At 44.2% G+C, this 22,917-nt stretch overlaps 1 protein-coding gene across 2 annotated transcripts in view; it reads right to left on the bottom strand.

The window, feature by feature from the left end:
* Positions 1–22,917, bottom strand: part of SYNPR (synaptoporin) — a 103,779-nt gene that overhangs the window by 13,782 nt on the left and 67,080 nt on the right. For both annotated transcript variants that reach the window (XM_027723032.2, XM_027723031.2), the window contains one exon: positions 15,182–15,306. In XM_027723032.2, the coding sequence (XP_027578833.1) occupies positions 15,182–15,306 (125 nt within the window). The remainder of the gene's footprint in view (positions 1–15,181; positions 15,307–22,917) is intronic.

Below are 22,917 nucleotides of genomic sequence, written 5' to 3'. Positions count from 1 at the left end.
TGTATTGAAACAGAACGAAACCAGGAATCTCTTTCAAAGCCCCTTGAAAACAGCCTTTATGAAGCTCTGGATCAGTAAGAAACATGGCTCCATCCCTCTTTCCCCAGAGGAATGCAATGCTGTGCAGCCAGAGCTGTCCTCACAGTCCTTGTCAGGGCTCAAGGCCAGGTTTCGCATCCCACCCAGACCATGGGGCTGCAGTCTGGGGTAGGAAGGACACCTGCAATGGGGAGCCAAACCAGAGGTGGGGACCACCCTGTGCTCTCATCTACCTGCAGAACAAAGGTCTCCCTGTCAGCCCAGACTTGGCACCTCAACACTTAAGGTTGGGTGGGTTTTCTTTAGTTGGTTGTTGTTGTTGGTCCAAACCTCCAAATGCTTAATCAGCCTTTTCTGGTTCTGACATTTGCTATGTTTGAAGGGCCACATTCAGGTACCACAGCTGCTGTTAAAGGATCCTGCTGTTGGATGCAGGATCCGGTTTTCCAGCTGAGCACAGCAAAAGCCAGGCTTTGCTGCAATGAGGGGAGTTCTATGGTTTTATGTATGCTACCACTTCCCCTCACATCACTTGCACAAGCACTATGAAACTGGGCTGAGCTACATTAAATACAATCCAAGTGCCCTGGGAGGAAAAAAAAAAAAAAAAAAAGAGGCAATTCTGCATGCATTTTATTGTGTAAAACGTGTCTTTGTGGTATTTTTTTTTCCTGTACTCCCCTGGAGCCCTGAAACAGTGCACCAGGCAACACATGGTGTTCAAACTCCTGTGCATATCAAAGAGGAAATAACTTAAGGAATGCTTCTATCAAGGTTTAGACTGGGAGTTGATGCCCATGCCTGTCCCTCTGACTGTCCACAGTCACCACAGCCCCATCCAGTCTCATCATCAACAAACACCAGCCTTTACAAAACATGGTAAAGTAACTGAGACTATTTTCCTTTTCTATCCCCTGTTTTCCTGACTTTATCTAAGTTCTGAATCATAAGTCAGAAAAAAATGTTAATATATGAACATCACACTCATATCTTCCCAGCAGTGCTTTTGTGGCCAGGCATCTGTCAGGGATACGAGATCACAGAAACCTTCTTCCATCAAGTTATTTTTATTCACTTCCTTTTCTTTTTAGATTCCCCATCCTCTAAGAAAATGTGCAGTAATTGGTGCCTCTTGCGGCCACCTCACCTCTGCCCAAACAACCGAGATCTCTGTTGCAAAGGGCCCCAAAATAGACCAAGATTCAGAGCTGGGAAGAGGAGATGTGGCAGGGAAGAGAGGTGAGGGAGCCAAGCCCTGGGGTGGTTAGGGTGGATGCTGACTTTACAGGATACATCTGAAAAGTTTTTTTAAAGCAGGGGAGGATCAGTGACAGAAAATCCAGTTTCACTAATAGAAACCTCTTTGATCTGGAATGGCACCTTGGAGAGAAAGCTCTGACTTTTTCACTGATGTTGCTGAGTCAGCCTTTCTGGGGGCAGGATAGTTTGGTGATGACTCACAAAAAATTAATTACCTGTACCTCTGCCTCCCACTTTTGATGTAATTCTACCTGTTGTGCCTCTTACTTCCTCTGACTTATTCTTCTTTCATCTTCTCTTATCTCTCATTGTTTACACCCCAAGTCATCCTTGGTCAACGTCTTCCTCCTACTGCATTTCTGATTTCCAGCACCACCCCTGCATTCCACCTTTGCCTCTCCATTTCCCACAAAAAAACAGGAGCACCAAGAGTGACCCTTTGCAATCACATCCTCTGCACTTTGCTAACATCTGACAGTACTGTTGGGCTGCATCAGCAGAAGTGATTTTTCACTGATTATTGGACAATGCAAATAAGGAACATGACAGCAATAAATTTACTTAATTAGGGAAACAAGTAATGAAAAACCTTTCCCCCTCTAAGTTCCTCCAGTGTTTTTTGCTTTGTACTGCCTTGAGCATTGCTATTTATTCAAAAATAAAGCTGCTGACTTAGGAATGTGACCTTGCACTCCACACTCAGCAGAGCAGCACTAAGGTCATCCTCACTGCCCATTGCTACTGGCATCATCCCCTTCACTAACGTCAGCTGCCATTGCCAAGCCATCCAGGCCTGAATTCCCTCAAATTCACTTCAGTCCAAAGCAAGTCCACCAAACGCAGTCAAGTTTCACTGATGAAGTCACAGTAATTAAGGGCTTCTGAGGTTTCCTCTACCATTTGGCAAACTTGCCGTTGCCGTGGGAAATACGATGACAAGACAGCTGTATTGTCTGGCTTGACAAGATCAAAAGAGGGCAGGAATGTTTTACAGTGAAAAAAAGGATTTTTACATTGTTCCACAATAGCAAAGAGCAGTTACATTTTCAGACACTAATTACCCCTGCTCTGAAAACAATATATGAAGCCAGACACACTGAACAAAGCTACAGCTGTTACGTGTGCGTGTGGGAGCAGAAGCTGTGCTCTCTCCATGTAAATGAAAAGTTGTCTTTCCTTCCTGAACTTCCCCAGTACAATATTCAAGCCACAGCTTACTTTAAATCATAGCCCCTCATTTTTTCAAGCAGTCTAGTTCCATTGATGATCCTTGAGCACAAAAATGCTCAGACCCAACAGCCCCAAAGACCCTCCCTGTCCCATGTCCCACTCCACCAGCAGACACAGAAGAGCCCAAGAAGGGGACTAAGCACCCAGTGATCTAATCATGTCTGACTCACCAACCTCCCCCTTCAGCAATGCACCCAGGGCTTAGACTTGAAGCCAACAGAACACACAATTAACAGCAAATATGTGCTCAAGTGGTATTGATGAACCAGCACAGATTTCCACTCCTGGGCTTTGATCACAGTGTGTGGATTAATAAATAACAGATGAAGTTCTACTTTCAAAAATTCTCAATGAGGATTAGTGTTTCTCCATTCCTTTACTAGGACCTGGTGAAAAACAGGCGGAAAAAGCTCTCTGTTTTGGCAGGTTGTCCTATTTTCTGAAAATAGCATCTTGTAATCCACCCCCCAACCCGTCTACAACATGCTGGAACAAAATCTGCAACACCCACACACGTGCTTGCAGAAACCTAGAGATCCATTATCCTTTCATTGGGCTTTATTTCCCCCTCACTTGTTTCTGGTAGTCAAACTGTCAATTGTCTTTACTGTCTGCAAAGCCCTGAGAGAAATACATCGCTGGAAACGAGTTATTGCAGGTGGTGCTCACAGAGGGGTTTCTTGGAAAATGTTTATCTTGGCTGATAATCTCCAAAATGAGGGGAAAATGAAATTTCAAAATACAGTAGTGAAATGCTGCCATGCACAGGGCCCCTTAGCAAATCAAACTGTTCTGTCGAGGCACAAAACGTGACAAGGGTTTACACCTTCCTTTCTCTAGGATACAGAGTAAAGGTATTTCTTCTAGTTAGCCCTGAAAACACTGGAATTCCCTCATTTCAGAGGACTGTGTTGATGTGCTTTCACACCACTGCCTCCAGCCAGCCAGTCCCTGGGCAACTGTCCCTTTTTGAGGTGCCATATATGGATTTTTTGAAGGTTTAGTGAAAGAACAAAAACAAATGGGAGCCTTTCCTCTCACAGCAGAGCTCATCATCCATGTAAAACTTCTCTAGAGATATTACCTGCATTAAGAAAAATACTTCAAAAGTAATCTTTAATACTCAGGTGAAAGTAGAAATCTGTCTAAAAAGGAAAGGTCTTTTTTTTTAAATGAAAATTGAGGGCCACTGACTGTTCCAACACTCTTCAAGGCCTGTTCCAAAGGAGGAAGTAGCCCACACAGTGCTCCTCACTACAAAGAACATTTCCTGCAGTGCTGGGCATCCCTGTATACTCAGTGCTAAATCCTGGCTATCTTCAAGGCTGCTCATACAGTAAGGAACAGGTTTCCTTCCAGCCTTTGGGAAGATGGATGAAGTAAGCTCTGCAGCTTTCTTTTCTTCCTCCTCCCCTCAGATCTGCTCTCCGAGGACAGACTCCTAAGGGGGGGGAGCCCTGCAGTGATGAACCCATGTCACAAGCTCTCACACACACCACAAACTCTTGCAGAGGGAGCCACTGCTAAGCAGCTGCCCTCAATCCATATTTTCTGCAAATTATCAACATTATCCAGCAATTCCCGTAGGACCTGAATTTTTGCACCCAGGCATCCTGGAGCTGTTGAAGTTAGTCTGAGGCAGCCAGCCTGTTAATACCACATTTGAACAGCTTGAAGTTATTTATCCCAGCACTGCCTGAAGGCATTTGAAACAGCGAGGTGCTTATCCATCCTTTCTAACTGTCCCAGCAATTTTCCATACCTCACTCTACCAGCAACACCCCTCCAGACTCCACAGCACCCAAAGTTGCCTTCAGTATCCTCTTCTCCTCAGTCTTCTCCCCTTCCACAGCAGAAGCATGAGTGTCTAACACATACCTGTCCTTATGAAATCAATTCATTTTTCTTTGGAGACTGAAAACAAAACTAAAATTCTCCAGCTGACTCAGCAATCCAAGCCTTTTGTTTATTTGCTTTCTAGAGGAAGAAAGAATACAGCTGATCAAAGAGTATTTGAAAATATTTCACTTTCAACTTCTGTGCGCTTGATGAAACCTCTCCATTTATTAGGAAAAAAATCCCAAAAAAGCCCACATCACTCTAGATTTATTCAACACTACAAGTAGTTTCACACAAATACATACTTCATCTTGCAAACATTTATTCCTAACTCCTATCCTGGGCATCTGAACATCCTAAAGATCTCCCCCTTGTCACAGCTGATGTCAGTGGCTTATACCCATCCAAATCCATGTCCACAGCAGCATCACCAGAAAGCCCCCAGAAGATGCTGCTGGGAAGTTGACCAGGAAAGCTGTAGCAACTTACACACTCTTCTGGTTTATGTCCAGTCTAAAGAATGGAAAGTATTTCCCCTCTTCATATTTCCAATTTCTTAGGTTATCAGGTTCCCAGCCCTCACTAGCACACCACTGTGGTGCAGATGTTTGGCCAGCACTGGTTTCACAGGCTCAGCTGTTGTCCCAGCACATCACACTGTGTGCTGCACTGGGAGAGGGGGCAATTCCCCCAGTGCAGGCAGCTCAGAGCAGGCACACCCCCATGCCTATCCAGAGCTGGGCACCATGCACATCCTTCTGCTCCATCCCTCTCCACCTCACATCTCTTCTCCTGCTGACACAGACCCTCCAAAGTGCTCAGGCCTCCAGGAAGGGAAGCTACAAAACCCTTTTGATGTTGGGATCTAAAGACATTGGAAGGAGGACAACCCTGGTGGTGAGGAGAGGACACCAGTGCCACATCCACAGCTTCAGATCCCTCCTGCAGGACCTGCTCCCAGCGACCGAGTTCACAAAGCTCTTGGAAAACAGCCTGCGCAAAAGTTTCATCGCAATCCCAGGGGAAGAAGTGTCCCTGACGCGTGCCAGCCGTAGCAGTGAACCTCCTCAGACTGTGCACGTAGCAGCACTGCAAACCCTAGTACTCCATCGTAGCACCAGAAGAGAAAAAAAAAGGCTCATTATAGAACACATGCCGCCGGGAACGCTCGGAAAGCTGAGTGGGTGATCCCAACCCCACTTCCAAACCTACATCCAAGACCCAGATTTATCTCCCAAGATATTTTCACAGCTCTTCTCAGGAACACATGCCTTTACTTGCTGTGCAAGCAGAGCACAGTGCTCAAAGACCAGTCTTTACAACCCAAATACCTTCCCAGATTGGGCACTTACGTTCTTTGTGGTACAGACTGGTAGCATTATGCTCTGATTTCCCCTTGCTGAGCTATATTCTTGGGGTGAACTACTTCCTAGTCCCTGGGAAGTTTAGCTACTGTCTCTGAAGGAAAGTAACCCTTAATTATTCTAAAAAAATGTCATCACGTTCATGGAATAAGGCAAATTAGGAAGCCTGAAAACACCACAGGCGTGCCTTTACATCACCACATACACAACCATCCAATGTTACCTGGTCCCACCATGAGATCCTGGCTGAACACATAGTTCTGATGTCCCTCTTGCTGCCCTCTCCTCTGGACAGACACAGGAATCAGCTTCCAAACTAACAAGTCCCTGTGAGAGCTGAACAAAAGCTTCCATATGGAGAAAGATCTACAAAAATCTAAACAACTACAGATAAAACACAAGCAATAGAAATCATAAAGCAAAGGCCTTAAAACGTCATTGAATCTACTAAGATCATTTCTGAGTAGAGGGTGTATCAAACCCCTGGGCAGTGTTTTTGCGGGGAGCAATGTGGGACTGCTGATCCTCCATTCCTGCACCCCAACACGCTCTGCTGTTGCTTGGATCAGTTCATAGCACTCACATCACCTGCAATACACCTTGCCTTCCACAATCAAATGGGCCATGAACTCTTAGTAAAAGTATTCCAAATTCTTGGGCATCACCTGGTGTTCAGCCAGAACCACCTGAGACCATAAATCCTTTACCCTGTGAGAAGCAGTGTTCACACACAACTTGATCCAGGTCTATACACCACAAAAGCAGCAATTTCACCTCCAAGACCAGCTGAGATAAATGGAAGAGCAATTACAGAAGATGCAGCATCATTATGCTTTGTATTTCAACATTACTTTGCATTTTAACTGTAATTTTCTCAAGTATATTGTCCTAATGTGCTCTGTAGAGTTTTAGTGCATGACTTCAATGAAACTCCCAGTCACAATATTTACATTGGAAGGACATGTCAAATCCTTTTCTCAGGGAGTTGGTGGGTTCCAGTGCAGACTGAGGGGCCCACGGGGCAGGAGCCAAGGAGACCTTCAGGTCTGCCAATGGACCTGTGGACAAACTGCGAGCACCTTCATACTCTGAATAGCCCAGGAAGTGTGAATCCAGAGAGGACAGGCACTGAGTGGGGCTATGCTGGATGGGGTTGGATGCCCATCCTCTCCAGAGTCTATTGAATAAGAAATATTGCATTAATATTAGTAAATAAATTCATGTAGAGTCCAGGTGTGAGAGGAGATCAAAGATATGCCTACAGTCCTGGTGAAACCTTCAGGGCTGCTGCACAGCAAATGCACATTTGGGAGCAGGGAAAAGGGGAAGGACGTGTTTGATTGTTCCCTAGCTGGGTCACTACATGCCATCCGGGGTATGGGATCAAATGCCAAACAAAGCAAAGCTGAAAGGTTTCTGCTTTGGTTGTTTCTGTACTGACAGCATGAAAATGTGCAAAAAGAAATTTGCAAGGGAAGTTGTCTAAAGTCTGACTTTTAGGAAAAGCCTTTGTGGCAGGCACAGATAAAACACCATCACTGCACAATACCGCAGAGACTATTCATGAATATATATTAAAAATTCAAATTGTGAAAAATCTGCATATATTAACAAATCCAACAGTGACTTCCACTTTAAGAACAAATTTGGCCTAAAGAATTAATGAAGAATTTTTCTGGCACTAAAAGAGTGTTAAGCACAAAATATAGCCTCTGTGAAGAAAAATCAGCCAGTCTGGATCAATTGGACCACCCAAATTCATCAAGAATCCAATGGCTTTGAGTGCCAAGAGAAAAGCTCTACAATTTAACAAAGATTTAAGAAAGTGTTCTCCCTTATCTGCAGCAGACACCATCTCCAGAAAGTTGCTGCCACTTTTCCCCCCAGCTATGTGTCCACGGGCTCTGTGTCCACACAGTGTTTGTACGTGGACATCCATAGCAGAAGACAAGGACTGACAATTCTGAAGGGTGGCAGAAAAAGACAAGTCTCCTCTATGGCCCCAGTTCATCACCCAAGGACATGTTTGCTTCAAGTTTTAAGGAAGTAAAAACTACAAAGTAGAAGCTGAGGATAGCGGCAACTGAGACAACCTCAACATCTGGAAAAGTCATGTTGTCTGCAGAGCTGCTGCCTCACGACAAAAATAGTGCCTGGGCCAATCAGCTTGTTGTGCAGTTGACTGGAGACTTCACAATTTTACACATACCAACAGCCAGACCTTCTCCTCTGACCTGTTCAAGCACTGCCTGAGCAAAGGCTTTGCCACCCTTGGACCATGGCTCCTTGGCTGTGTACAATCCAGTTTGGCCCAGATGCAAAGCCACTCAGACCAGCTCCCAAATTGTGGGGGCAGAGAATGATGGCTTCCTTCAATGGCACAGTGCTGAGGAGCAAACGCACAGGGTCAGCCTCAAAGAGAAGCTGAAGATGTGGCTCTATCGGATTTCTGGTGGTTTCCTATAGATCTCAAAGGGTCAAGTGACTGGAAGCATCTCCCAGTCCCTCACTTGTGCGAAAAGGGTACTTGAATTTATCCACAGTTCAAACAAAACTGCAAACTGGCAGTAATGACCATTCTTTGGCCAAGTTGCCAATCCTGAAGATTTCTACTAAGTGGGTTTTGAAGACTGTAATTGGGGTCAGGAAGAGGCACTCAAAACTAGAAAAGTCACAAAGTCATCCTTATTTTTATCTGTTGTAATCAAACCAGCAAGGACCTCATCAAACTCTGACAACAGGAATTAAATTGTACATTGTGCTCTTGGACAGCTGCTATCACAGACCACAGCTGTCCAAGTAAAAAAGCACATTTTCTTCCATTCTACTGTACTCTTGGTTTGAAGATAGTATTCCCAGAGCCATGAAGACCCATTGGAGAACACTGATTTGCAGTTTTTAACTACTTCAGTAGTCTGTAGCCATGCACAAGCAAGCAAAAATCATATCATGGCATTCACTCTCTAATAACTAGAACCAGTTACAAAAATGTGAAATATTCTTTCCTAAACTATGTTCACTCAAAGCTGAAAAGCAAAGTATTTATTCTGCAGACCTTTTCCCCAGCCCAGGAGACAATGTAAGAGCAAACAACTCTAAGCCAATAGCTCATTGATCAGGGCGCTCAGCTTGGCTTTGAGAGCTCCACGTTCAGGTTGCTCATGGGCTTGTTTCAGTACAGAGACTTGACCAAGGTCTTTGATGCCTTCGCTGCCAGGGAAGTGCTGGGGCCATACTTTAAATAGCTCAGAAAGCTCTTGCATTCATGTCACAACGGAATGAAATCTTTTTACTGGGTTTCCATTGGGAAAAAAAGATTTTGAAAAAATTGAGCTGCAATTTTCTGGCCAGTCGTACAAATTACCAGAATGTACAATTAACAACTGAGGGAAAAAAAACAGTCTGTATTTCCTAGTTAAAAATACTTCTAGTGCTTCAGCTTGCATCATCAGGCCACATTAAATATGAGATAATTTCATGAAGGTGTCATGATTAGAGATATCTGTGTCCTGAAGGATTTCCTGAATTTTGCTCAGCAGGATTCAATGTTAGCTTCCTCATCTGCATATTTTTCAGTTTCCACTAGCAGTAGTTAAAACCTAGAAGCCCTGGTCAGGCAAATTATTCTTTAAGAGGCCAAAATTACGTAAAAAAAGCACTGATGAGATCAGGGGACCTGATGAAATTCCAGATGAAACTTATGAAAGATAATTAAAGCCATGACCAAGCCCTCAGTGTCCTACAGAGATAGTTTATATAATCAGGGTATTGGTGAAAATCTCCAGCTTCACTGATGTATTATTGAACACTTTTCCTCTGCAGTTCAGCTGTTAACCCCCTGTCTGCAGTGCTAGACAAGATGGTCACAGTTTGGCAAGAAAACAGACTAAATTGATGCAAATTTCATGGACAAACCTATTGCAGATCCAGAAGGAACCACTGTCAACACACAGCTTGTGCTCTTCACTGCTGAATTCCACCCCATCGTCCCTGCAATTCCTGCTTGTGCAAAAGCACAGCTTCTCCAAAGCACCAAGTCTTGTTCAGAGTTCCAGGATGGAGATTTCTCCCTTGGTTAATCAGGAATGGGTCACGCAGAGTTTAACCAGCCCCTCTCACCTTCCTGGGAGCTCTGCCAAATTCACCCGGGAACTGGGGCATCTGCATTTTGGCACAAAGCACACCTGCAGCCAGAACAACTCCTGCTGGCTTGCTTTTGCTTCCATCTACCCACAAAAGGTTTACGAGGCCCCAGTTTGCTTTTCTAGAAGGGGTATCTTCTGTGAGATGAACACATCCAAAATAAAACACAAACCTTAAGGAGTTCAGTTCAATCAGTGACTTTATTCCTTCCTATCTCTCGCCCTCCCAAGACATCTGGGAAGACAGCCTGCCACAGTTGACTGAAAGTCAGCGCTGCAGGCAACTACTTGGTTTAGAGACTATCCATTTATCCTGGTCTCCCAGCTATAACAAAAACACCTATAATCTTTCAGCCAAAATGTTTTTTCACTAAATTCTGAAGCAAGATTTCCTACAAATTGATGATAAAAAAAATTAGAAGGTTAGTACATTCTGGCACAGCAATGTGCTAACATTAACAGAGGCCTTTCCCAAAGAAAGATGCATGCAAAGCTCAGAAAGTTAGATGCTTTCTCCTTAATTATAATTTGTAACTTCTAAGTAGGCAATTCAGATCTGGCTGTCATATTCCACATGGAAGACTAGCCTACCCATCGCATGCAGATGAAGTGAACACTTTAAAGAGTGCTCAATGGGAACGTCTTTATTCAAATGAGATGCTTAAAGTGAATGAAAAGCTCCCATAAAACACAATTTCCTTTTCCTTCAAAAGCAAGGATTACTTCAAGAGACAGCTTTACTAGCACACTGAAAAGATATTAATAGGTGATTTAGAATGAAATGGAAAACATTTGTTTTGCTTACTTCTGTGACACAAAGATGTGCTCGGATGTATTTTCATCAGGTTCTCACATTAGCACCACCAGGAAATTCCATTCTCTCCCATCAGTAACTGTGGCTCAGTGCTCCCAGCACCTATGCACATGCTTAACTTAACCACTGTCTTAAGTGAGACTGTTTAAAATTTAACCATGTCATTCTCCAGGCCAATATTTTCCAAGCAGTTTACAGGATGGATGCCACAAGAAAAGGCAAGAAACACTCCAAATAAATTCCCATGCAGCATTTAACTTGGGGATACACTGTGCATGTAGGCTGGGCTTAAGAACCTCCAAAAACTAAAGACAAAGATTTTAGTCCAGGACCTCCTCAAGACTTTAAAGACAGCAGAGTTATGGGATTGTACTGAGATAGTTCTCCTTTCCCATTGTCCTGCAGATCCATCCAGCACAACACCTCCACTCTGGGGATTCACATGAGCCACAGACCTCACCAGCATCATCCACAGGCAGGGTCTGGGCACAGCATTCCTCCCCTGGCCAGGGCAGGAGGTAACCACAAAGCAGCAAAGAATACCTTTCACAGCACATCATCTTGAGAGCACTTCTGCTGTGCAAAGGTTCATTTAAATCAGTAGTTGAAGAAGCCCAAACCTTTCAGTGCAACTCTGCCAGTTACAAGTAAAATGTTATGTTTGTGAGACAAATAATTATGTAGCAAAAAATCTCCAGTAGAGACTCAGTAAGTCAGGCAACCAAAAAAATTAGATTTTAGGAGGACTGGTGAAAAAGCACCTTAAAACAATGAATACTACCAACAAATATGTGCAGAGTAGGTATACTACTCCATCACTTGCTATCAAAGCAACACCAAGGAATAGCAAAGTACAAGATAAAAATGTTGCTGGGATCAGAGAAAATAATAAACCAACAGGACCTTTACCAGGCCTCTTATTACAGAAAAAAATATTGCTTCAGGGCATTTGGATGAGTGACAAATCCAATCTGAAAGGGTGATGGACTGCAAGAGGAACAAACAATTCCAAGATGCTGATTTCCTCCCCCCTACCCCTCAAAGAATCATTTCTGGGGTGAGGGTAAAGCTGATGGACATCCTAATATGTGCCAAATTTACAAGATACTGTACTAAACACAGATCCTAGTACTGACAAAAACTGCTAGTGTGGAATCAGAAGTTTTTTCCATATTTGAAGTTGTAAAGCCTCTGAAATGCCTATACAGGTATCCAGAATAATGGCTGATTTGTGCTTTAAAGCATAAGGAAGGAAAGAAATTCTTTATAATAAAACTAGAACCAGACAGAAATGAGAAAAAACTTCCAGTGAATATTTGAAACATCCTTATGAATATCAGCCTGGGCATGGAAGACTCTGGCAGGATCCATAGAAAAGTGTGGCAGAGATCCAGGAGACACCACTGGAGGGTATTAGGGTTTGGACTACAGGTTTATTTCCACATTAGAGGGTGACTACAAGGTCATGGATGTGGGTTGCAGAAAGCTTAAATTAATTAGTTTAGTTGTGGATGGAAAAGCATCCACCTCGTCTCCTTTTCCAGAAGAGATGGTGGAGCCAGATTTGGGGTCAATTACCCAGCAGTGACATTGGAGAGACTCTTCTGTGGTTACCACACCCCAGCAGCACGAGCCCAGAGCTCTGTCTAATAGTATTAATGATTGCTCCTGAATTAATTTATATTGCTTGCTGGAGACTTTTGAAATTTGTAGGCTGGAGATTCAAAAAAATCTCAGTAAGAGGGTATGAAGATGCTCCTTTGTTTCAGGAGCATCTGGAGCTACCTGCTGTGGAGTGCAATGCTTCTTCAGTACCTTCAAGACTGGCCTGGGCCTACATGAATCACTGGTTTGAAGTCGCCTTGGCATTCAGTATGTTTTAATCACACATCCCCAGACCCCACGAGAACTGGCTTTGCCCTCCTGCACCTTCCTTTTCTTTATCTCAGGTGATGGGCCCCAGAAACGCATGGTCACAAGTGCAGTGCCCCCTCTATTTGGCCTGGAAAACTCAGTCCCCATTCTGATCTTGCTTTACTGGGAACATTTTCAGGCTCCTTCAATCTCGTTTCCAAAACATCCAAGTCTTCTTGCTTTGCCAAGCTGCCCTGTTGAGCCTCACCACTTTGTTTACTTGCTTAAAGCTCTTGACACTTGTCATCTACTTGCCAAGGTCTAGCAGTTCATCTTCTAGGAGAAGAAAACAAAGCCTCAAACCCACACCAACAGGAATGAAAGCAGCTGGTAGCACAGCTGCGTGGCTTTCTTCATTTCAAGTCATGCTGGAAGGAGCAGCTCATAAAAAACAGTGCTCAGGTATTCAGCTTGTCACTGCTGACAGCCACAACAGCAGTGGGGTGTCAGGTGCTCAGCAGCATCCCTTCCTTCCACCTACACCTCCCCCAGCTGACAGCCAATAATCAGGACTCTGAAGGCATTTGAAAGGAAAATGCCATGTGAAGATGGACTTGTTCAGATCTGAATGCAAGACAACTGGTGGGAAACTCATCCTGTCTACACAAAGCCTACGTGCCCACGCAGGGATATGAGCCTCAGGAGCACAGTCTTGATGAGGGAGCCTGAACTTAAAACATGTCTGCTTTTTCCAAGGGTATTTGCTCCTCTACTATGAGAGGTTACCTTTCCCAATTAATCTCATTTCTGCTTTTTAGAGCATCCCACCTCCACTCTGCGGAGGGAGCGCTGGAGAAAAGCAGAAAGAGCAAATACATGAGGAAGCCACAGGAATATTTAGACAAAACAATAAGATGACACCAAGTTCCACAGGTAGCACTGGGTCAGATTTTCCAGGCACACATCTGCTGCCCCATCTAGTCTGCACATATTTGGACAGTTTTTGCACGTGCCTCAGGTTCGCATACGAAAATCCCAAATTGCACAAAACCAGAGTATCTCTATGCTTCTCCCAAAATAGCAGCTGGATGAGTGTCATCTCCCTTCTCATCTGCACATTCCAGGTGTATTTATACCACGTAGCCAACCACCTCACTGTATATGCCACAGACCCCATCTGTGCATGCTGAGTTCAAGGGCCATCTACAGCCTCAGCTGGATCCCTCCTGCAGATAAGCCCTATTTTGCATCATCTTTGCAACATGCTGGAATGTAACAATTACCCATCAATTAATCCAGTTTTCTAATAAGCAAGACTGTGGGAAATTGCAGATCCAGCCACTTCCTTCTAGGAAAGATGGTCAACCCGCCTGGTAAAACACCAGGAGATACTTGATGGCTACTTCTCTCCCTTTTATTAACTTTTAACATAAAATACTATTTTATAATCATGCAAACTAAAAGCACTTCACTGTAGGGTGTATTTGTAATGAGTGTTGGAGAAATGACCCATTTGGAAGTGAATCAAATTACAAATTCACATAACTCAATTTTCAGGATCTCTCTTAGGCATACCAAGCAGAAATGAAAGAAAATGTAGACAAGTTCAAGACAAAAATAAACATTTGTAATACCAGAAAACGTGACTTTTTTGAGTAATAAATATGTGTCAAACAAGAATAACGTTTCAAGGAATCAAATTCAGTTCCCACTGTTTGGAATTTGCTATATTTTAGAACATGTTAAAGAAATAGATGTTTTCAAGTCTGGTCTGTGCATAATAATCATAAGCAAAACAGCATGTGATTTCCCAAAGAAGCATAATAATTTTAGAGTCATAGTGTACTAGACTTGAGATTGGATTATGCATCCTCTTCTTAATCATATCAATTCCTTGAAGAAATCACTTATACAGAAGTGAACAGTTTCTACTGACATCTCTAAAAACAGAAGACTGTCGATGTTCTTTTGAAGCAGGATCTTAAACAGCAGGAACATTTTATATATATATATATATATTTAAATGCTCTACAGCTTTCAGATGTACTTAAACAACATAAAAATTGTTTTCTTAAATCACTAGGTTTAAAGCAGTCAGGCACCGAAAGATGCAGACAGGCAATTAGTAAAATTTTCAAAAGCATTTCAAAATTATGGTTCAAACTGGTTTAGGTTTTTTTGCTTCCCCTTCCCATGGAATAGCTATTTCAGACCCTTGCTACTCCAACAGATGGGAATCCTCCCTCATTTCCAGCTTAGTTAATGGCTACACTACAGTTAATGGATATTTTATCCCCATTTTTTTCCTTGGGCCGATGTGCCGTTTTGTTTTTCCTTGCCTGCCATTCTCCACTCCCTGAGCTGTCCTGGCCTTCACAGGGCTCTGCATGCTCTCTTCTCCTTCGCTGAGCCCCGATTTCCCAGAGGTTCCCACAGCCCCATCCAGACCAGGTGTGGCCAAGTTCATTCCTCCTTCACACCCAGAGCCTAAACGACATTGTGAGGAAAATTCAGGAAGCCCAGACTGGTGTTTAATCAAAAGCTGCTATAAATGATGGGACACCCCGCTGCAGCCAGGTTCCACCCCAGCCCCCGAGTGCCTCCCTGCCAACGCACCGCCGCGAGCCAGCCGGGGTTACCTGAAGGGGTAGGCAAAGGCTATGTCAATGCTGAGGTCACTCTCTGACTTGTTTGCACAGTCCACACTGAGGCGCAGCTCTCCAGAGTACCCACCGCATGTTGCAAATGCAAAGATTGCAAAAAGCTGTCAAAAACAAACAACATTTTTATTTTATTTCATTACGGCAACCCCCACAAGCAGATCCATGCAGTAGCTCTTGCTGCAGCACCAGCCCCCTCGGGTCAGGTTATCCATCACTCCCTGCATTCAAAGCATTGCCACACAATACTCCTGCACCCTTCCCAAAAGCAGATGCAAAGAACCATGAAAAGTGGAGCTCTGTTGCCACGCAGACAGAAGCACCACCATTTGTCTATGCCAGGCATCTCAGCCCTCCCCTCCTGTCTTAAACCCCATTTGGGATTCACAACCCAGGTAGCTGTTTAAATCATCCCACTGACAGGAGGGACTGGACAAGAAGAGAAGGATGAATATTGACTGAGCATAATGAGTCAGTCTTAACCAAACCAAAAACACTGGTAGAAGTATTTACAAGTTGCAATCAGAGTAGCAATAGTAGTGGCAAAAGAAGTGGCCGCCATCCCACTGCATGGCAAAACACAGAATTGTGTTGCCCCTCTTCCAGTTGATGTATGACTTGGCAAAAAAAACACTTTTAAAAAATTATTTTTACTAAATCAGTACCATAATCCAAGATGGATATAAAGGTGCATGAAACTGACAGCAAAGCAGAAAAAAAATTTCCGAACTTCGGATAAAAATCAGGCAAACTGGAAAGGAACAAAGAGCTTGGGTGGGTATGATGCAAACCCATACCATATCTTAATCTTCCAGGAGAAGAAAAAGTGAAGGAGGCAGTGTGAAGGCCACAGACACATCAGCATTTATACCAAGGGTTCAAACAGAGAAATTGGAAGCAGGCATAAGTGTCTTAAAACATCACCGACATAGACTTCCCTGGAAGACCCCGAGCAGAAGTAGGGACAGTTTATTTATGCAGCTGTAATTTAAATTAAAGGACAATGCAGCACTATAGCTCTGAAGTAAGTCCATCAGCTTTAACAGAGTTACTATGAGATCTACAGAGGGGCAGACATGGGAAATGACAAGCAAATGCCCAATTCCAGCTACAATTAAATAAGCTAAACATCAGCAACCCTGAGGAAACAAACAGTGGACACATCTGGGAAAGAAACCATGTTTTTAGACACTGAAAAATTATGTTGCAAGTAGATGTATCGGCAAAATAAAGAACTAAAAAGTATAATAAATAGAAAAAATAGATCTATTCTTGCTGCACAGGGCTTTGCAAAACACAACATTAATCTTAGTTCTTCCAATTCATAGCACAAGCAAAGCCCCAAGTTTCAGCTGCTGAAGCAGTTTTGCCTGTGCACTTTTTCCCCAGAGACTGCCAGATTATAGGGGTGTCTCCTATTATGGGGAGATCCTCCCCAGCTGCAGGGTGATGTGCTGGGCATGATGGAGCACACAGCATAACAGGAGAACAATGCAAGTTCCCCTCCACTACTCACTTCCAATGTGATCAGGGCATATCACATAAAGAGGACAGATTTGCAAAGCTATTTAGGTACCCAATGAGGAGGAAAGTTGATAAAAACTTTGATTGAATCAATTCTTCTTCCTGAGCTCGCTGAAAAAAAGGAAAGCTGAATTTTACTATGAATTGACTTGTTAAGTATGTGCCACTGTAACTTAAACAGTGTTCTCTCATCCTAAATGAGACGATTCCTCTGTACACAAAAGAAGTTTCTGTCCTTACATGCAGCACAGCACTGAAAATCAACATTAATCATCTCAGGTTAATTTGTGAGGTGATGTAAGAAAACAATATATTAAGGAGAACAGGAGAGAAACCTGACCTGCTTTCTGGCCTAATTAACAGAGTTGCAAATGCAAATGTTTTGCAGGTACACAGAGAGGCACAAAGATTAACAGTGATCTATAAAGCGGGAACTGAAAGCCTGTGTATTGAGACCAACCTGCCTTAAAGGAAGAGCCATCACCTCTTAGCTACAGCTCTCAGCAAGGGGACAAGTAGAGGAAAGAGATGAAATTGAAAGGCATTGGAAATCAGCATAATGGGCGTCACCATGTTTTATCACCAACGGCATAGAGCAATGCCCAAAAACACAGCTCAGGCTAGTCCTTCCCAGAAAGTATCTCCTTCAGAGTTCCCAGTTTTTCCTCTCTCCTATTGAGAGCACCTCTGACAGCAGACTCGGCCACCTGGAGTCTCTGACGCTCAAATAGTTCAGATCTAGCCTTTACTCACCCTCTAGCCCCATGTTCAGCTCTTAAACAGCAGCTTTTTAGATGCCTTCACTTATTCAGCAAACCCTCCAGGCACAGCCACCAGCTTCCATCCTTGCTCAGCACACATTCTGCTCCACTCACCCAGTCATCACCCACAAGGCAGGTGGGAAAGCAAAGAGGACACAGCTGCAGACTTTTATATCAAACTTCAGCAATGCCTCAGCCAACTCAAGCTTGGCTCCTTGCCATGGCTGGATCAGAGGCTGCTGATGGATGGGATCACCCAGCTGCCAGTAATGCCCAGCCAGTCACCACAGCTGCATGCTGAGGCCACGAAGCACCTTTTGGAAGCATATTTACATTTTGCATCAAGAGAGAACAGAGTGAGGGCTGTAAATCAGTGGTATTTCCCTGGGGTATCTTGGCGAAACAGCAGTGTAATTCTCCTTCTCCTCTTGCCTCTGCATTTTCCCTTTCCCCCCCACCCCATCCCAGGTTGTGCTGCTTGATGTTGTTAGAGGAGTGCCCAGTGCAATAAGCCAAGATTTACTCGCTGTTTTTTGTGCACACAGTAATTCTGTGGCAGTTTCGGGGATGCTGTAAACACCACTGTATTTTATTATAGCAGGATTTGTGTAAATGGCAGTTGTAAACCCCATAATGGGAGCTTTATGGGCCAGATTCAATAAAACCTCCATCTGCGAGATAATTTTATTGAACCTGGCCTCTCTGAAATTGAAAAGTTTATGGAGAAAGGGAAAGTGTTTCCCTGTGTTCCTATTTACTCTTTGCCTATAAATCCCCACGCAGCACCACTCCTATCAGCAGTGTGCCCGCACACTGCTTCTCCCCTTCACATGAGATAAATCTCCCCCGCATGCAGTTACCCCCAGTTATCGCATGGCTGCTGCCTCCCACAGCTCAGCCCCGATGGCCAGTTCTGTGCTGGCTTCCCTGGAGCAGTCGTGGAGAAACACGGTGCCCTTGAGGTAACAAATCCTTGTTGCCATGGCTGTGCCAGGCTACTCCTGCCCGCTGGCACGGGAGCAAGGCAAACCCTGCCATCCCCTGTGCACCCCGTCCCTCCTGCAGCTGCAGGTATTGCCTTGACATTGCAATGCTGCGGGGAGGTTGGTGCCTTCACATGTGCCTGGACTCTTTCAGGGAAATGGAGAATGCCTGTCCACAGCCTGGATCAATGTTTACCCCATATTCCGTGGGGGATAACATGCCAAGCAAGCATCCCACTCGTTCGATGTACACTGTCGAAGCAGTTACCAACAAGCCCAATGTGGCCATAGACTGATGGCAAAGAGAGAGGAAGGGACATTTTTTGTTCTCCCTAGCACAGGCTGGAGCAATGCACGTCTCCCATGTCCAGTCCAGCCTGGCTGGAATGTCACCCTTCTTCCTCATGGACTCAGACACATCTGTGACAGGGCAATGAGTTTCTGTATAGAGATGAGCATCCCATCCCCTGTTCCTGTTACAGTGATATTCCCTCTATGACTTCCAGCCTTGGCCTGGACTTTGGTATATTTTTGTCAGGAACTCAGGTAAATCCCATAGTCTAACTTAAACCAAGAGAAATTACATTTTTTACGATACTGTGGAACAATAAACAACCTTCCCTGTCAAATCAGATGAACATGTTTTAAAGTTCAGTTGGCTCCTTAGCACTTTAAGAAAAAAACAGCAATATAATACCCAGCAAAGCACATGCTTCTCACACCAGAGCAGGCCAGAGAAAGGTTCATCAGGTGATTTATGGCATCAGCTCCTTTCTTCCAATGCCAGGCTTCAACGCAACGGCAATAGATCCTCTAATTTGGTATTGAGGTGCTGTTATTTATCCAGACTCAAGGCTGGTCTCCTTGTTTCCCAACCCAGCCATCCCTGGTGGCCAGGGACTCAGGGCGTGCAATGCCCTAAGGGAGCCAACATCCCAGCTGTGCATGAGACAGTTGGTTGCATCTCAGCACTCAACCCTGGACATCACTCATCCCACTGTGGAAGGGAAAAATGGGATCATTTTCCATTGCTTCTCCATGTTTGGCTTTCCGACAATTCCCCTCAACGCCTGCTGAGCGACAGGCTCACTCTGCACACCAGGAGAAGGCAGAATGACTCCTGACAAGGCGAGTTAAAAGGCTTATGTAGCACATGTTACAGCTAAAACGTCCCGGTAGGAAGATAACGCTGTCATTTAAAATTGATGAAACTTCTATATAAACCACTTGCTTTTTCCGGGAGCACGTCTGCCCTGCGCAGCAGCCTTTGGCAGCTTGCTGGCAGATGAAATGGAGCCATGCTGAAGGCGCACCCCAAATCTATCCCACTGTAAAGGGGAGAACCCTGCTCTGCCTGAGGGCTCCTCGGTGAGTCCTCCAGGAGGGCAAGATCTGAAAAAAAATGTGTCAGTCTTGCCTGGAGCTGTGGTGGCCAAAAACAAGCTGTGAGGGACATAGTTCTCTATGTGGGTTGGTCTCCAATGCTTTCCCTTGTACTTGAGGGAGGAAAATGGGAACGAACCTGCTGGACACTTTCCCAGAGAGGTCTTACCCGCAGCCCCTTACTCCTGCCCTAGCACTGAAAAGCCAAGGGGAACTCCTGACACTTTTAAAGAGCAACCTGAAATATCCAAAACGCCTACTCTATTATTAGTCATTTTACATGTTCAGAGTGTTTTAAAAAAAGACCTATTTTCCTGGCATCATTTCTGGATGTAAGACTTCCCTTTCTCCATATTGCCATAATAAAGAGACTGCAAAACCCTTGCCAAATGTTCTACTGCTTTACACTTTCTGCTGCTCACTGTGGCCAAGGGCATGCATGGAGCAGGGAGGGAGCGTGTCGCTCCGAGGGCTCTGGAGATGTCCCCCCTCAGCCGGCATCGCTCACCCAGCAGTGTCTCGTTAAACTGAGATTATTTATTTATAGAGCAGACCAGTAATTGAACATTATTATTAAGGCTGTAAAGGGAAGGTACGAAGGCACTAAATGACTGTACGGGAAACATTTACTGCAGAGCTGATGGCCCAAAATATGTCACCAGTGAAGGATTAGGAAGCACTCTCTCCTCCGGGTCTCTGCCTGTTTCTTTTTTAAAATCTGGCATTTTTCCTGCACGGATCTGAGCTGAAGACTTCCTGGAATCACTTCTCCTACATACAAGCCTTTGTGCACTGGAGATTATCAGATTATTGACTTTGGAATTCCTAATTATATCAACTTGACTGGTTGATGAATTGGAGGTGGATGGCATCGCAGCCAACACAGTGCTGGGGGGGAGGCGATGACTAGCAGGAGTCATTTTCCTCCAACAGTTATACAGGGAGAAAGCTGAAATATATTCTGCTCCTGCTGAGAAATAAACCCTAAAGCAATACTTCACTAATTGCTGGGATTTGGTGTCCCCTCCTCATAAATAAACAGCAGCATTGCTAAGAACACTCCTGCGCCTGTCCAGACCTGGTCTGTGCGGAGGGAAAAGCCCAGGGATGAGGGAGCAACTCAGAGTTTGGGCATGAACCACATAGGCCACTGCCACCCACCTGGAGGAGAGACCAACCTGCTTTACAACTTCCTCACATGGCTGTGGGGTCTTCGCTGGGGCATCGCAGCAGTAAACCCTTGTTTGCCATTTTAGGGCACCCACAGAGAGCAGCCCTTGATGCTGCTGGCTGGATGGAAAGACCTGACCCCACTGCGGGCAGGAACCTCACAGCATCCTCTGTTTAAAGCATAGCATTTCACTTAATGCTTAGCATTTTTAAAATGAAAAAAGCCAAAATACTTAATTTGATTTTTAATGGAAAGATTTATGGAAATGAAATTGGGGCATTTTTAGTGAGTAAAGATCATGTTATAATAATTTGGTTCCACAATACTTTAATCCCAAGGAGACAGATTTCTCTCTTTTTCTTTGAAGAAAACCTTTATCTTTTTTATTCATCTTCCATTGATTATTCTAAAAACCCCATTTAGCTCCACCACATAATGGTATGGTAGTCTTTCCTATTATATTTTAATAGAATAAAACCCAACTGTATATGAGAGGATTAGATAGCCATTCGTTGGGGTAAAGAACATTGTTCCTCCAGATGGCCAGACAGAATCTATGTAATGCCTTTCCTATTTATTAAGTTCAAAATGTAATGCAAGCTGATGAGATGTGTTTCATCCAGTATTTAATGGGTCAGCCACACAGTTGAAAGCTAATGCTAAGGTTGGCAGCATGCATGGAAGAGTTAGCAGCCAGAAAATAGAGACACATTTAGAGCATCTCTTCTTGGACTCAGTGAAATAAAAAGGGGGGAGAAAGGTACTTACACAAGCGGGGCAGAGATGCTGAGCTCTCCTAGCCCCACTAACCATTAGTCAAAGGTTCGAGGTAAACATTTACAAGGGCCTGAGGGTTATTTTAATTTATTGTATAAATTGCTTTCTGCACAAGGACACTGACAGATTGGCAACAAGTCTTCCCTGAAACAACAGACACGGGTATGTGCTGCAGATAGGTTTAGGAGTACCTGGAGTAATTGGTGTACATGGCCTCATTTGGGATATATCACAGGTGTATCTACAGCCTGCAGCCCTTTTCCCCTCCGGCTGCAGAACAGCCTGGAAGTTACGGCTCTTCCTCTCCACAACTCCCCCTTTGTGTCCCCTTCTTTTAAGGACATGGGAGCACAAGTTGGACAGACATGTTTAGAAATGCACATATAATCCCTGAATGACTCATGCTGTGACATATGTCACTGCAGCAGAGACATGTGTTCCTTTTTGGGCCTGAGAGCTTTTCCAGTCCTAGACAGCAAAAAATGACAACTATGGTGGTCTCTATGAGGATCCACATTGTGACAGTGCCTAGAGCATCACAGGTGCCCAGAGTCCAGGAGAGCAGCCACTCCTGGGCTGTGCCCCCTTCCTCTCGACCATGCCAGCTGTCCCCCCACATGCCCACATTGTCTCATGAGCTGCTTTGGCATCAACCAGATGTGATCACCATGGGCAAAACCAAGGAAAGCCATGGTGAGGTAAAGGAGAGGTTTTCTAACAGGTCATGTTAATTCTTATTTTAATAACAGGTAATGTGCAACAACCTAGCAAACAGTCAGGTTAATGAATAAGTGTAACTCTGTTCCTGCTTCCTCCTGAAAACACAGGTTTTGTGCAGACTTTACAGCGTGATTATATGGGATTTATTGTGTAACAAGTGTAAACATTTAATTATAAAATAAAAAAGGTTGGATGGCTGCTTGTTTCCCTGTTTGCTGGTGGGTTTAAAAGCATATGGGTTTAAAATGGCCAATGATGTAATATAAATGCATACAGAGCACGATCCAAGTTATTACTAAGTAGGATTTACTCCCTCTAATAATCACAGGGATTTACATTATGGCTGAGTGACATCCACACATGGGAAGCATTCTGTGAAGAGAAAGTGCCCGCGAA

Source organism: Pipra filicauda, unplaced genomic scaffold, assembly GCF_003945595.2.
Source record: "Pipra filicauda isolate LSUMZ 115617 unplaced genomic scaffold, ASM394559v2 scaffold148_size1903560_pilon, whole genome shotgun sequence".
NCBI classification, from domain to species: domain Eukaryota; kingdom Metazoa; phylum Chordata; class Aves; order Passeriformes; family Pipridae; genus Pipra; species Pipra filicauda.
The sequence above is the reverse complement of the archived record's forward strand: the minus strand, read 5'-3'. Positions and strand labels throughout refer to the sequence as shown.